General features: G+C 38.9%; 1 protein-coding gene across 41 annotated transcripts in view; it reads right to left on the bottom strand.

Moving 5' to 3' along the window:
* The window catches only part of RIMS1 (regulating synaptic membrane exocytosis 1), a 490,703-nt gene that overhangs the window by 85,452 nt on the left and 390,209 nt on the right, over positions 1-15,042 (bottom strand). For 27 of the 41 annotated variants that reach the window (XM_074947966.1, XM_074947937.1, XM_074947946.1 and 24 more), the window contains one exon: positions 8,024-8,190. The exons of 13 other annotated variants lie outside the window; for them this stretch is intronic. In XM_074947966.1, coding sequence (XP_074804067.1) covers positions 8,024-8,190 — 167 coding nt within the window. Of the gene's footprint in view, positions 1-5,450; positions 5,595-8,023; positions 8,191-15,042 lie in introns of all 41 variants that reach the window. One more of the 41 variants, XM_074947980.1, reaches the window with a different exon arrangement.

The raw sequence follows: 15,042 nt of genomic DNA, 5'->3' as shown, positions 1-15,042 counted from the left end.
ATTTTGGGAAATAAAACCTTGGTTTCAATTTACCAAGAGCAGGCCCACTCTCAAAGGAGTAATCTCTGTTAAAAGCTCTCCACAGAGGGTCATGGAGAAGAGATTGTAACGGAAGTAACTAACAATTTTGTGTTGTCTGGTTTGATGTTTTCTTTTCCTTGCTTTAATAATAAAATATCCACAATTAACAATTGTGATTATTTTGCTTAGTTTAAGTTGTGGTGTCTCCAAAATAAAACATCCAAATAAACTACGTAGGTACTTCCTATTGGCTTTAAAGGAGAAAGTTAGCTACTGTATGCTTGCACTGTCACTATCTATTAAAAATTTTTTAGGTTCATCTGTGCCACCAGCTTTGTGTCTTTTGTAACTTAATTTTACTTATTGTATATCCCCAGTAATGTGTATATATAATCATATGTTATACCATAACTGAAATGTGTTAAAATAAATAATTATCAATTTATATAATAGTATTAATAACTCAGATTAATGCAGAAGTCTCTAGGACCAGTACCAATCTAATCTTTAAATGTAGTGTGATTTTTTACATTTACGGTACATTTATCACCTTGAATTTTCTACTAAAACATAATATTTTTCAGAGGTATTTCAACAAAAGAATATGGTCTAATATGCCATTTGCATAGCTTCTATAAAGTATACATTTTGAGAAATTCTGGCATGTAGTTCACAAAACTGCAAATGGAGTTATTGAAGTCCTGATCCAGCAAAGCACCGGAGAACATACTTAATTACTTCACTGGGACTACTCATGTACTTAATGCAATGTTAAGCATGTCTTTTGCTGAATCAAGACCTAATTGATACAAAAATCATGAACCTTCAAGATGCTGAGCTTGTACTACAAGGTATTGAGAGTCCCCAGTTCAACTGACAGTAATCTGAGATGAGGGCATGTAGCATCACCAGAAAAAAAAGTGAGTATTTGTACACATAAGTGTAGGAACTGGCCCAGCTTTTGCATTTTCAGTTTATGGTTCCTGCTGTGCTGAAGTACAGTAACTAAATGATGAATATTGTTGCTAATATAATGGGCCCAAAACTACTTTTTCTGGGCACCTAAAACTCCCAGTGAAATCCAGATGCACAGAGGATGCAGGATTGAGCCCAGCTGCGATATTGATGAGTCCCCATTAGCCAATAACACTGCTCAGGATTTTAGTACTATTACCCCCACTTATATGTCGGTGTGGTTGTGAATGGCAAATACCTTAGACCAAGTGTTGAAAATGTAACTCCAATTTGAACACGACTAGATTTATTTCCCTTTCCCACCGGTGATTATTTGCTTTTGTTTGCTTTATAAATAACTTAACAGCTTTCACAAGCTCTCATAATAGCTTCCTTTTGCTATCACTTCTACTATTGCTGTCTACAAGTCCTTGTAATACAAATTTAAAAGGTTTTAGATTTAATTATTCTATATTAATCATTGAGAAAAATATTAACTACAGCCACAGTATATAAGGATATTATAATACAAAGTCAATATACAGATTTGTAATTACCTTTGTAATTAATGTGAAACTACTCAGTACAAAGCCTCATCAATTTAAAAATATTTAAATGCCTTTGGTTCCTTATGATTTCCTGGGCTGGCACAGCCTGAGGCTACATTTAGATGCTGAGGCTTTGTGATGCAGTATTCCTGTTGTACTAATTGCACTATAGCACTAGCACCGAAAGGGTGGATGGGCCGAAAAGCAAAAGGGAAAAACTATTTCCAAATCAACAAGTCCAGTTGTGGTTACATCTTATCAGATAAGATTGTCTCTGGAAGCCTGATCCCATTCCCACTGAATTTGATCCATGTTCAAACATCTCATGTTCAAATTGGAGTGACTGCTACGGTGCACAATCAGGCTCACAGGACATTTTATATATGAGAACTGTGCAATAAACAGTATGAAACAAAACTGGGAACTGAAACAACGCATGCCTAAATGCAAAAATCTAGTCACTGCCTAGGTAGCAACATCCATTACATATTAGGGGCCTGGATATCAACTATGTATTAAAAGATACTGAAACTCTTAGTCACACAAGTATAGAAGGCCCTGTTTTGCTATTAATAATATTTTCATCTCTTCTGCTGTTGACGACAATGAACGTTCACACCCATGATACACAGGAATAGACCCTTCTATCCTTGCACTCCCTGTGTTTTATTTTTTCAGAGTGAATTTTCACTCCTCTTTCCTGTCCAAAAGTGTCATGCCAGCCAGTCAGCACTCAGGTCATTTCTCCATGACCTGAAACCAGAGTATCACCCCCAAACCGTCTGCAGCCTCAGAGGTGGGGGAGCTTTGTCTTGGCTAGCAGGGGAAAGAAAACACCTGGCCCCTTTAAGAATTGTAACCCCTCTTTCCCCATCTTGGGGGGCAGTGCTGTGTGGCTGATTTGTCGGACAGAAAGTTGCAGCATAAGCCTATTGGCTCCTGTGCATCCAATAGGAACGCCAGTAAGTAAGGCTTTAAGAAAGCTGTGATTGTTTGGTTCAAAAGTTGATTTTGGTGCAGAGGACCTGGCCCATGCTAACTGGAGGAGGCAGAAAAAAGTTTAACTACCTGTAACTGTTGTTCTTTGAGATGCGATGCAGAGGCCCCATGCGCCAGAGAACTTTGCCTAGCCCCTGCCCCGGCCATGTAAGGGCTGCACCACTCTGACCACTTCAGTTCCTTTGTCCCGAATGTCAGAAGAACAGACTCTGATGCAGAGGGGACAGAGGGTGGGTTGTGGAACCCATGTCTGCGTCATATATTGAAGAACAACAGTTACAAGTAAGTAAGTGTTTTTTCTTGCTCAAGTAGATGCAGCCTTGTATTCTATGCAGATGGCTTCCATGCAAGTACTCGCAGGAGGTGGGGCTCAGAGTCCATTTAAAGAAGGACTGAAGGATTGCCTTCCCAAATTTCCATCTGATCTGGATGCAGCCATAATGGCGTAATGGTTTGCAAAAGTATGCACAGGGGTCCGAATGGGCACCCTCCAAATCTCTGATATAGGAATGTCATTTAGAAACGCCGTTGACGTCACCTGAGCTTTTGTGGAATGAGCTCATACCGCTTGAGAAGGTGTAGCCTGGGCTTCTTCGTATGCTGTCATGATACAGGAAGTTATACACCTGGAGACTCTGTGAAGAGACTGCTTGCCCCTTCGTTCAGTCCACATATGAAACAATTAGACAAGATGAGGAATGGAAAGGTTTAGTTCTATCCAGATAAAAAGCAAGATCAATTTAGAAAACAGATGTTGTTAAAGCAGTATAACCCTGTAACAGGGTGCTGGCCGGGGGTCCTGACCCAGTCCCCTGTTAGTCGAGCTCCAATTAAGAATCATCAGTTGGGGCTGGCTGAGTATGCCATGCCTAACTGATAGAAGAAAAGCACCTTATTAGCCAGGGGGCTATATAGGGCTGGCAGGAAGGAAGTGAAGGGGGGAAGAGAAAGGAAAGGGAAGAGCCAAGGGATGTGCATCCCTGCCGGCTGGAAAAGCTAGCTGTCCCCCAGGTTGCTGGTTTGGAGCAGACTGTAAATAGAAGGTGGTGGGAGCTGACACTGAAAATAAAAAGCACTGGTGATTGCACTCAGAAGGGGTCTCTGGCTGATTTGTTGCGAGAGCAAGCAAATGCCTCCTTACATACTCCCTAGTGTGGACACAGCTACACCATTATAAAGGTGCTTCCACTGGTATAGCTTCTTTTGGTAAATATAAATTTAATTGTCTAATCTGTTAGAGTTTAGCTACCCAGGAAATTACTGTGCAGAAAGCCACGGTGTGAATCTATAATGCACCAGCTCATGCCGTCCCATGCTAATATTGCTACAGTATAGTGAAAATTCCCAAGTGCAGCTTGGCATAATACTTGAAAGCTTTGTACACCAAGCTGCACTCTGGGACTTTACCTGTGCTGTAACAGTGTCAACACAGGATCATGCTGCACGGCAAGCTGGTGAGCTGTAGAAACACATCCGGGCTTGGCACATGGTAACTTGCCTGGCAGACAGGCCCTTATAGTTAAAGTGGTACAAAACCTGTGTATAAAACAGCGGTTTCAGCTGACAAGCATTCAGTAGGCTGCTCCCCTCCAACCTGTCTCACAGAAAAAGGACTTACAAGCTAAGATCCCGTGGGACACTTTAGAGACGACACTGAACCCAATAAAAGCTCCAGAATCCATACAGTCAGAATTGCCATACCTTGGACAGTCTCTTGCTTTATCAAAGGGCTATACAAGGAAGAGTGGTGAGAATTCACTTCAAGACTGTTGAAAACTTTAGTTTGATTAAAATAAGTATCTTAAAAGTTAACTTTCAGGATTGTTTCTAATTCTTGTGAGACCTTAGGAAGCTGGAATTCAGATCTAAGAACAATTTCATCTAAAAGATTTTTCTTTACAAGGACAAGGAGATTGGCTTAAGAGAAACCCTAAAATGAGTATTTTAAAGCATTTTGATATTTTAAAATCAATCTTTTTAAACTAGGGACTAATTTCTCTTCCCTTTGAACAAGCTACTGAATTTAAGAGCTCTCTGAATCTCAGGCGTTCATACTCAGAGTGTATGTATGCATAATCATTTGATCTTACCTTTGAATGCTCAAATATCATGCGGTACCTTCAGATGAAGGGTAACCTCTTTTCCTTGAGAATTAGCTAATTAGAGGTACTGGAAGAAATCTGATATCTGATTGTTGTCTATTGTAAAGAATTATTGTTGTACTGTTGCTTAGCCTTAATCATAATCTACATAAATTGCTTCCAAGACTGTATTTAGTATTTCTTATATGACTAGAATATCTTGTGCATTCAGACTCGATTCACAGATTTCAACTGCTGATTCCATAAATTGTCTGCAGTGGCTGAATAAAATTGATTTAAAATAACAAAGTGTCTTGATTTGAGAGAATTGTCTAAGGTAAAAAGTATAATGTGAAAAGAACTCAGTATTAAAATTAGTAAGCTAATGCTCCCTGGCTCAGTCAAAAGGGGTTATCAATATTAATTTCATACAGATATTAGTTATTAATATTAACTAAAGGTATTACTTCAATCTAATTTGCTACATTTTCTCGAAAATCAGCTGGCATCCCCTGTATTTGTAAATTTGATTCCCCTCCTTCCTTCATGCTTAAAAGTCATTGATGTCATCCACATCATTTAGACATGTTATAACTTTTTACACTCATACACAATATTACAAAAACACACTTTAGATGGCTGCTGGGAAGAAGCTGATGCAAATGATGTTAACTGATGAAGGTGGGAGTAGGAACGTGGTTTGGATGAGTTTCCTCTGCTCTTCCATTTGATAAGCAAGCTTTGCACAGAAAATGTTGCTTGTATAGCACACAGGCTACAGAACTATTAAAACTAGAAGGAGCTAGTAGCTAGGAGACACACATGAGGACAGGAAGCTAACCTTTACCTCAAATCAGCAACAGAATGCCTTCTCTTTTTCTTGTCTTCCATATCCAATTTCTTTTCACTGTGCCCCATTTGGTCATCTAATTCCCATGATATCCTTCTTTCTTTTTTGCCATCATTTTTGCAGATCTCTAAGGACTTTGACCTTTCCATAGTCATAACATGCAGGCATGCAAAATTAAATGTAGACAGCTCAAATTGAAAATAATGAACAACAGATGCTAACTCTAGATTTACCTGATGAAACACTTTTCAACATTACATTAAAATGACTTTAAATTTCAGTAAGAAATACTTTTTGAATGAACACAGTTACCAACTGCAAGTTACATCTGAAAAGGAATTATGGGTTATTTAATTGTAAAGATTTCATACCGTAGGATCTGACTTATTATCAGTATGTGAGAAAGAGGAAAAAGTCTGAAAAAGTGATAGTTTGTTCTAAAAATATTGATAATTAAGTAGTAAGGGTCTGATCCTGCAACATTTACCCGTGTGACTGGTCTCATTGACTTCATTGAGCTTATATGCACAAGGAACATTCACATGAATAAGGACCTGATTCTGCAAAGACTTGTGCATGTGAATAACTTTAATCATGGGAGCAGTCTCACTAAAATAAATAGGTTTGTTAACTTCAGGAAAGTTAGTCATGTGCACAAATTCTTATAGGATTGAGCTCAAAGAGTTGAAGAGGGTAAAAGAGTGGTAATTATTGATAATATCACAAAATTCAGTCTAATCATAATGTCTGATCCTGCAATTCTGGCATGAAATCCTGCCCTGCTCAAGTCAGTGGAGCCTGAATTTTCCTCTGAGACCTCCCACTAATTTTAATGAGAGTTTCAGGCGTGCAAGATACTGAGCATCTGATTCTCAGTTTGGAAGAATAGCAAGTCAGATTAAGAACATTTTTTCAAACACTTTTAAAAAAATTCCATATTTTTTACTGAATAACACTGTAATTATAGTTACCTTATAATGATCTTATGTTTTGTTCATTGTACTATAATATAAGAAGAGTCAGGGCTGGCTGCTTCTATTACAGACCAGTTCTGAGTGAAGCCTGGACAAGAAAGGCTCGATCTCCCTGCCCTAACCAAAGTAACCTGACCTGGTCAGAGGTCAATATTTCTTGGATCTCTATGAAGGACTAGTGTTTATATTATGGACTTTAACACCAGGTGGCTATTTTGAGTTGAGCTTTTTTTTTTTTTTTTTTTGGTTAGCCCCAAAGTCTTATTCCTCAGACAATTTATGGTTATATACCAATGTTTACATCAAAATGGTTTCGTTTAAAAATAAAATCCTCCCTGTCTGCAGGGGGCAGTGTGCGTTTGCATGTGCCCACACGCACATGTTCACTCACAACAAAGACACACTTAGAGAAAAAGGTTGAGTTAACCATACAAATTGATCTATTGGTAGAATAAAGAGGTAAATCTGGTAATACTTAATGATTTTTATTTTGCGTTTTGGTTGTTTTTTTTGTGCAAAATTAAATCCTTTTATGGAAAATGCAAAGGGCAGCAACAGTACTGTGGGCAGCAAACTGACATATTACCATTTATATGCATTCTGAAGGACAACTTTTGTCCTTTACACAAACTCAAGAAACAGCCTTTCACTTCTGCAGTTGTTTGATGGCCACGTAATTTCTCTTTAAACCAGTGGTTCCCAAACTTGTTCTGCCGCTTATGCAGGGAAAGCCTGTGGCGGGCCGGGCCGGTTTGTTTACCGGCCGCGCCCGCAGGTTCGGCCGATCGCGGCTCCCAGTGGCCGCGGTTCGCTCCTCCAGGCCAATGGGAGCTGCTGGAAGCAGTGGCCCGTATGTCCCTCGGCCCACGCCGCTCCCAGCAGCTCTCATTGGCCTGGAGCAGCGAACCGCGGCCACTGGGAGCCGCGATCGGCCGAACCTGTGGACGCGGCAGGTAAACAAACCAGCCCGGCCCACCACGGGCTTTCCCTGCACAAGCGGCGGAACAAGTTTGGAAACCACTGCTTTAAACTATAGCTAGTTGACTTTCCTCTCTAATAACCCTGATCCTGTTAGGTGGAGAGCCCTCTCAGCTGTCTTCCATCTTAATAGAAATAGGCCCTTTGGCAATGATACTGCACAGAGGGCGGTATGGGCATCAAGACCTCTGTGGCAACACAAACTAAGAAATTAGGCTCCAGTCCCCATAGCATTTAAGCACATGTGCAACTTTAAGCATGTAAGTAGTGCCACTTAAGTGCTTTGCTGGATCAGAGCTTCAAAGTACTAATTTCCAGCTTGCTCCAAGTTTGGGTTTCTCCTTGCACAAATATAAAAATTTGCTGTTGCCCTGTCTGAATTTTTTGTTTACCTGTTTAAATGGCTGGATGCCAAGGTGGAAAAATATGTTCATTTCACAAAAGACTTAGGATGATAACGTGTATGTTTATGTGTGTGTGTGTTTATATATAAGATATGATATTTTAAATATATTGTATTATATATCATAAATATTTATATTTCTTATTTTATTTTTATTCTTTTTATTTTTACACCAAACAAGATTTGATACATTTAAAACAGCATCATAAACTCACCTGATTCTGCCCCTAGGGCGCTCAGATTGCTCTGACATAAAGCTTGTGCTGCTGAGGCGTGAGGCACTGCTGGTACGGGAAATGGCTGACACATCACTGACATCGCTATCTGATGATTTGGCAGAGACGTTATCACAACTTCTGTACTGATCTGTTTGTATGTTATACTAAAGATTAAAAAAAAAAAGTGTGAGGTTTCTTTTCAAAATGTGAAATATACTCACACAACAAATGAGGAGGACAATTCTTTTAAACTCCTGAAATATCCAGCAGTCCCAATAACTTCAGAAAAGTTATTTATATGTATATATTATTTATATATATATTATAAATATATAGCATATATTTCTAATAATGTCTTGAAAAAACTGAAAATACTATAGGTTACTTCAAGCAGATGGGCTCCGTAATGTATGGCTGAGATGACAGAACTAAACTGTGATCCATGGAACACTAGAATATTATTTTCTTTGTTATTTAGTGCACCAAATTATGATTTGTACAAATAAAATGTTTTATTTACCTCTAGACATTTCTGTGGTGTCTGTGCAACTGTCTAGGGCTCTTTTGAAGTTTACATATATGCCAAAGATGGATACATTGGGATGCAACAAAAGAAGATCACAGATTGACAAAGCCATCCTCACTAATAATTAGTAAGTGATAAATGACTTGAAATCTGAATGCTTAACCTTACTTTGATAAAAGGTACTTGAATAAATGAAAAAGTTCATTGGTTGAGCACAGTAGCTAAAATAATGCAACACTTACATACCAACGTCATTTTGTGATCTACCTATTTATTATCATTTTGAGAAAACACAGGCAAGAAAAATAGTGTTTAAAATTATATTGAAGTCATTTGGTCAAAGAATGCTAATGAAAGATGAAGCCTCTTTTAGGCTCTGAATCATAATTTTCATGTTGCTCCATCTACTTTATGTTAAAAAAATCACCCTCTTCTGATTCTCAGACCTCATCTGACTTTATGGGAAAGCAATGAAGAAATTTCCACCCAATAAATCCCTTAATTGCTTTTCATTCTGTGGTTTTACCAAAGTAGACTTCCTTTTTAAAAACTACAACATGACACATCCACAGGGTTTCAGTCAAGTTTGAAAATCCAATGTGTTGAGCTCAGGGCCCTTGAGGATGTCGATTTTTAGATAGAAATTCATGGTGTTGAGGGGTATGTGTGTGTTTTGGCCAGCTCAGTTTGTGGAGTGACTTCATAGTTTCTGCTTTTAGATGTGAAAAGCATCATGGTGGGTGACAGACACTATCTGCGTGGGCTGTCATTAGCGCATGCACTAAATGCACCTTCTCCTGTACATTTGTGGGTGTAGGAAAAAGAGGACCCAGAATTGCAAGAGTAAACAAAAATCCAGAATGCAAGGCTGAAGGAAACTCCTCCCCCTCATTCTCTGCCAATCACATACAAATCTGCTGGTAAGAAAGGGAAGGAAGAATAGATAATAATTTGTTGCTTGTAGCCTCTGTGATACAAGATAAGTTTCTTAAATATATTTGAATCATATTTCTCTGATATTTTATAACACTAGTGCACTATAATCAGATTGTCCAATGAATCCAGTGGCAATCAGGATGAGTCATTTTCACCAATATTCAGTTGTACTGCACACATCCTGAGTGTTGCTAAGGACCAGCAACTCCAAAAGGTATCAGTGGAAGTTGCAGGTCCTTAGTACTTTTCAGTATTAGACCCTATATATTTTAAACCCATGTGCCTCATATTAAGCACTTACTGGTGTTATATTGGTAACTGCTTGAGGATTTTAGTGATTGAATTGCCTTTGCCTTATGCTCATTTCTTCCATTTGAAAATCTGAAGTCTGTTATTAGGCTCTTGTTCTTCAATAATCTGTGATCTACACTATGCATGTGTGTATATATCTGTGAAATAACTTTAGAGAGCCAACTCATAACAGCAAAGTTGTATTCAGGTAAGGGTGGGAATTAGAACTACAGAAATTTAGCATTGAGGGATGATTCAAAAATTGTGGATTTTTTTTTCAGAAACAGGAGAGAGTATATTTCCCACCTTAGCATGCCATATTTTACTTTTATACTTTTTGTTACGTTTGTGAGGTGAGAAGTGAAAATAAATACTTCTCTGATTTCTTTCAGTCATACAAGTATTTGCCTATCAGCAACATTAGTTAGAGTATAAAAATAGAATAATAGAATCATAGGGTTAGATGGGACCACAAGGGTCATCTAGGCTAAGCCCAAGATGCAGGATTTGTTGTGTCTAAACCACCCAAGACAGATGGCTATCCAGCCTCCTTTTGAAAACTTTCAGTGAAGAAGCTTCCACAACCTTCCTAGGCAATCTGTTTCATTGTCCTACTGTTCTTATAGTTAGGAAGTTTTTCCTGAGAGTTAATCTAAAACTGCTATGCTGTAGTTTGAACCCATCGCCTCTTGTCTTGCCATCTTTGGCAAAAGAGAACAACTTTTCACCATATTTTTTATGGCAGCCTTTCAAGTATCTGAAGACCACTATCATGTCCCCACTTAATCTCCTCTTTTCCAAACTAAACTTACCCCGTTCCTTCAGCCTTTGCTAATATGGTTTGCATTCCATCCCTTTGATCATATCTGTCACTCACCTCTGGATCCGTTCCAGTTTTTCCACATCCTTTCTATACATTGGTGACCAAAATCAGACACAATACTCCAGCTGAGGCCTAACCAGCGCTGAGTAGAGCGGTACTGTAACCTCCCATGACTTGCATGCTATGCTGCTGTTAATGCAACCAAAAATTGCATTTGCTTTTTTTCCAACAGCATCACGTTGCTGACTCATGTTGAAGCTGTGATCTATCAAAATTTCCAGATCCTTTTCAGCAGTGCTGCTAAGCCAAGCCACTTCCCCCCATTCTGTATTTGTGCATTTGGTTTTTCTTCCCTAAGTGAAGCACCTTACATTTGTCTTGGTTGAATTTTATTTTGTTGTCAATAGCCCAGTTCTCCAATTTATCGAGATCCCTCTGAATCTTAGCTCTATCCTCCAAAGTATTGGCAACCCCCTCACCCAGCTTTGTGTCATCCAGAAATGTTATCTGTATGGTCTCTACTCCTACATCCAGGTCATTAATAAATGTTCAACAACGCCGGACCTAGAACTAAAATGTATTACATCTAAAGGCTTTTATCCTGTGCTTGCAATATCAGAACTTTCTGAATTTTTACTACTGTGAACCAATCCTGTTTGCAAACCAATTTATGAATCAAACACTGAAGGGTTCATACTGACGACTGTGTGTATCCAGGGGCAGCTATATTAATTCCTTGGGCATTTCAGTCTGTAATTGGAGTTTGTGAGAAGGCTGTTGGTGGTTTGTGTAAAAACAGCTGAGAGAGAGAGAGAGAGAGTTCCTGCAAATGAAAAAGGACAGAAAAAGCACTGGGTTGGCAAAGGTGAGTTTTCAACTCTATTCTGTAGTGAAACCAGCAAGGCCCTGAGCTGAAACATGGGAAGAGATGAGTAATAGCTTGGAGTACAAAGAATCCCACGAAATTAGATGTCATTACATTTTCTTCCCATCAAGCTCACATTTGCAGAAACTCATTGCAATAAGTTGTGGGAATGAATTCTCTTCTTACTGTAGTTAAATGTAACACTCACAGAGTCTCAAAAATTGGACAACTGCCCCCCCCCCAATCCAATTTCTGTTACAAACTTAGGTCCTCAGCCTGCTCTTATTGATGTTCATGACAAAACTCCCATAGACTATAACAGGTGCCATCTAAAAAGTATGGAGTGCCCTAATCTTCCTGACTTCAACTGAAAGTGAAACCTTGACCCTATTTAAATAAATGGCAAAATTCCCATTGACTTAAATGGGGCCACAATTTCACCCTGCATGTTTGTTTAAGCCAAAACAAGGAGTGATTTCCCCACAGGCAACGCTATAAAAACATTTTGTTTAAAATATAAATGTAAATTCTCACTCCGATCCAAGGATTTATACTCTTAGTATCTGCAATAGGATAAATGGCCCACAAGTGCCTTTTACAGTTTCCTCCTTTTCTCAAAGCAATCCTACCAGTGTAGGAGTGGCAAATCTGTTCTCTCAATCGTGATTTTTCTAGTTAGGATTGGACTTTGAAGAGGAAACAAAGTTTAAAGTTAGTAAGTTCTTTTTCATGTCCTTTGAAAACTTTTGTAACTAGCTACAATGTGACAGTGGATCCCTTATGCAAGCTGAAACTTTGATTTTCTGTTCAGTAGGGAGACTGGTGTCTTCTCTAGCCTGATGGAATAGGAAACCCAGGCTCAGACATTTGATGAGTTGTCACTAGCAAAATAACCTTCCCTTGTCTTTCTGCTTTTCACTTGGATGAGAGTCTTGCTTCTGCCTGATGCCAGATACGTTTTCCTTAGTTCCCAGCACATGTTCTTAGTTTAGCTGCTCAGTGGCCACTGATACACAACACGGCTCATCTGAAGCCTCTCAATGTGTTTTGAACGTAAGTCTCTTTTACTCTATGTTTCCATATATTTTTTCTTCTGAAAGGGCAGCAGGATCTCAGGAGTGGCTCAAGTGTGTTGGTTTCCTGGACTGCAACACCTTTATTGTACTTTGTGCACATCACTGGAATGTTGTGGTCACATATCTTTTCTCAACCTTGGGATTTGTCCATCTTTCCTCTTTTGCTATCTATGCTTCTCTCTCAATATACACTGACTATATTCCTTTCTTTGCTTTGTTAACAGTAGTCTTAAGGTATCTCAGTGTTGCATGATTATGTAGGTATACAGTGGCCACGGCTGGATGGAATGTTGGACCAGCTCAAGTGTGGTACTTGTTGCCTCCTACAAAAATGGTGTAAGTACTGCTACGGATATTAATAAAGAGTCTCTACTATTCCCAAGTGAGAGAGGCCTGCATTTTAAAGCAGACAGTTCTATTCCTTATGCTGCATGGACGTAGTTTAAATGACGTCCATTTTGCTATGGATTTATTACAACACACACAGCCAAAAATATCCCCCCAACACTCAAGCCTCACCAGAGGAAATCATAAGCCATTTTAGAAAACACTGCGCCCGCGAATGATTAGTTTCTACGTGAGATACTCTCTGCACTATGGAAGCTCCCTTAAATGGAGCTTTCAGGTGTGGCTCCAGGCTAGGCAATTGTTGCCAAGCAGTGGTGCTAGAACATTTTGTATAGTGGGGGTGCTGAGAGCCATTGAACCAAACTGTAAACCCTGATATCGTGGAAACCACTTCAAGATAGGGGGAAAAGTGCCATGGACTGAAAGAGATCCACTTATTACTATTATTTAAAATTTGGTAGAGACCCCCGCTAGGGCTCAAGGGGCTAGGATAAATCTGCTATTTAGAAAGAAAGAATAGGGGTTAGCGCTGGACGTAAATACACAGTAATTTAGACACATTTTATAATGCCTAGTAATGCTCAGGAGCTTTCTCCAGCAGAAGTCTGAAGGAGTCTTTTATTCATCTAGAATCCCAATACACTTTCAGCTGTCTGAGTGGACTCCAAACCTTGTTTAAGAAAATTCATATAATCAATTTTTTTCTTCTCACATTTTTAAATGGCCACAAAAGCAAAAAAAGAATCAAAGAAATATATCTGTAAATCTTCAATAAACTAAAGCATGAGAATTTTTTGCAACCATTATTTTTCTCCCAACCATACATGGTACTTTAGGGTGTTTTTATTCCAAAAATTTGTTGCTCATCCCAAAAGCAGAATATGGTACTTGTTCTGATAACAACTACTACGCAGTAGGTCTATTTTTAGTCATTAATAGTAACAAGGATGGGAAGTCCATTCCCTCTGCTGTGTAACAGCATTAGTTATAACTCCTATTCTGGGTTACAAAAATATAGCCCTCTTTCAATATAACTATCTGAAGTGTAAACTTGTACTGCAGTTATTCTGTTCACTTGCCACCTATGGAATAGCTTGCTCCTGTACTGTGTCAGTGAAAGTAGAAAAAGGGGGTTGATGAACTGCAGACACACTAACTTCAGTAGAAATAATGGAGACACAAACTAAAAGAATGTTCTTGCTGGATGTTATTCCAGTTCTGTAATGACTTGGGATTTTAATATTTTCTTGGTTATAGGGCAAATTTCACAGATCATTTTTCATTAATCTTTTAGTGGGATCAAAGCTCATTTCTACTTCTTTCTCCCCACTCTCCCTACTACTATGGGATATAAAGGGGCTTAGGATTTAGCTTCACAGTCAAGATCCTGTGGCTTTCCTGCAGCACACAATAAAGCTCACTGTGTACACCAGCCTTTATGGAGCCTCTGTCTGTCTCATGCAAAGCTCTGAACACAGTTGCTCAGTTCACAGCCCTTCCGTAAGGCTTCTCTCTATCATAGGTACTTATATGGTCCTCGTTACAATAGTATCTGAATGCCTCACAATCTTTATCCTCACAAAAACCCTTTGAGGTAGGAAAGCATTTTATCCCCATTTTAAAGATCTGGGCCTGAGACACAGAAAGACTAAGCGACTTGCCCAGGGTCACACAGGTCTGCCAAATCCCAGGCTAACAGCCAATCCTCATCTCCTGGAAGACTTAAATTGTAGATCAAAATCTATGTAGCCTGATCCTAAAATAAAGCCCCTCTTAAATGTCATATCTCCTTTTTTGAGCAGGATATGACAAGCACTGTAGCTTTCCTAAAGATTAAGTCTTAACCGAGGGCTTCAATGAAAAATAAGTTTACGTTAAACAAAATGCTTTCAAAATACTCAAAGTATTAACTGAGCTAGCAATGTACCTCAATCTAGAGTGGTGTCCTTTTAAGTGCTTACTATAAAGCTCTCATCAATAGGAATCTGGAATAAACACCTCTTTTAAAAATGTGTTGTGCATTGACTGGAACAAGAACAGCTTTGGAGTTTGTGCATATGTTCAGTATGTAAAAAGTGCATATTAAGATCCTGAATCAAATTCTTCTCTCACACCGGTGTAAATCCAGAATCACGTTATAGCAGGGCCTGT

The sequence above is a fragment of the Natator depressus genome, chromosome 3, assembly GCF_965152275.1.
Source record: "Natator depressus isolate rNatDep1 chromosome 3, rNatDep2.hap1, whole genome shotgun sequence".
Classification (NCBI taxonomy): domain Eukaryota; kingdom Metazoa; phylum Chordata; order Testudines; family Cheloniidae; genus Natator; species Natator depressus.
Note: the sequence above shows the minus strand (reverse complement) of the source record. Positions and strands in the feature narration are given on the sequence as shown.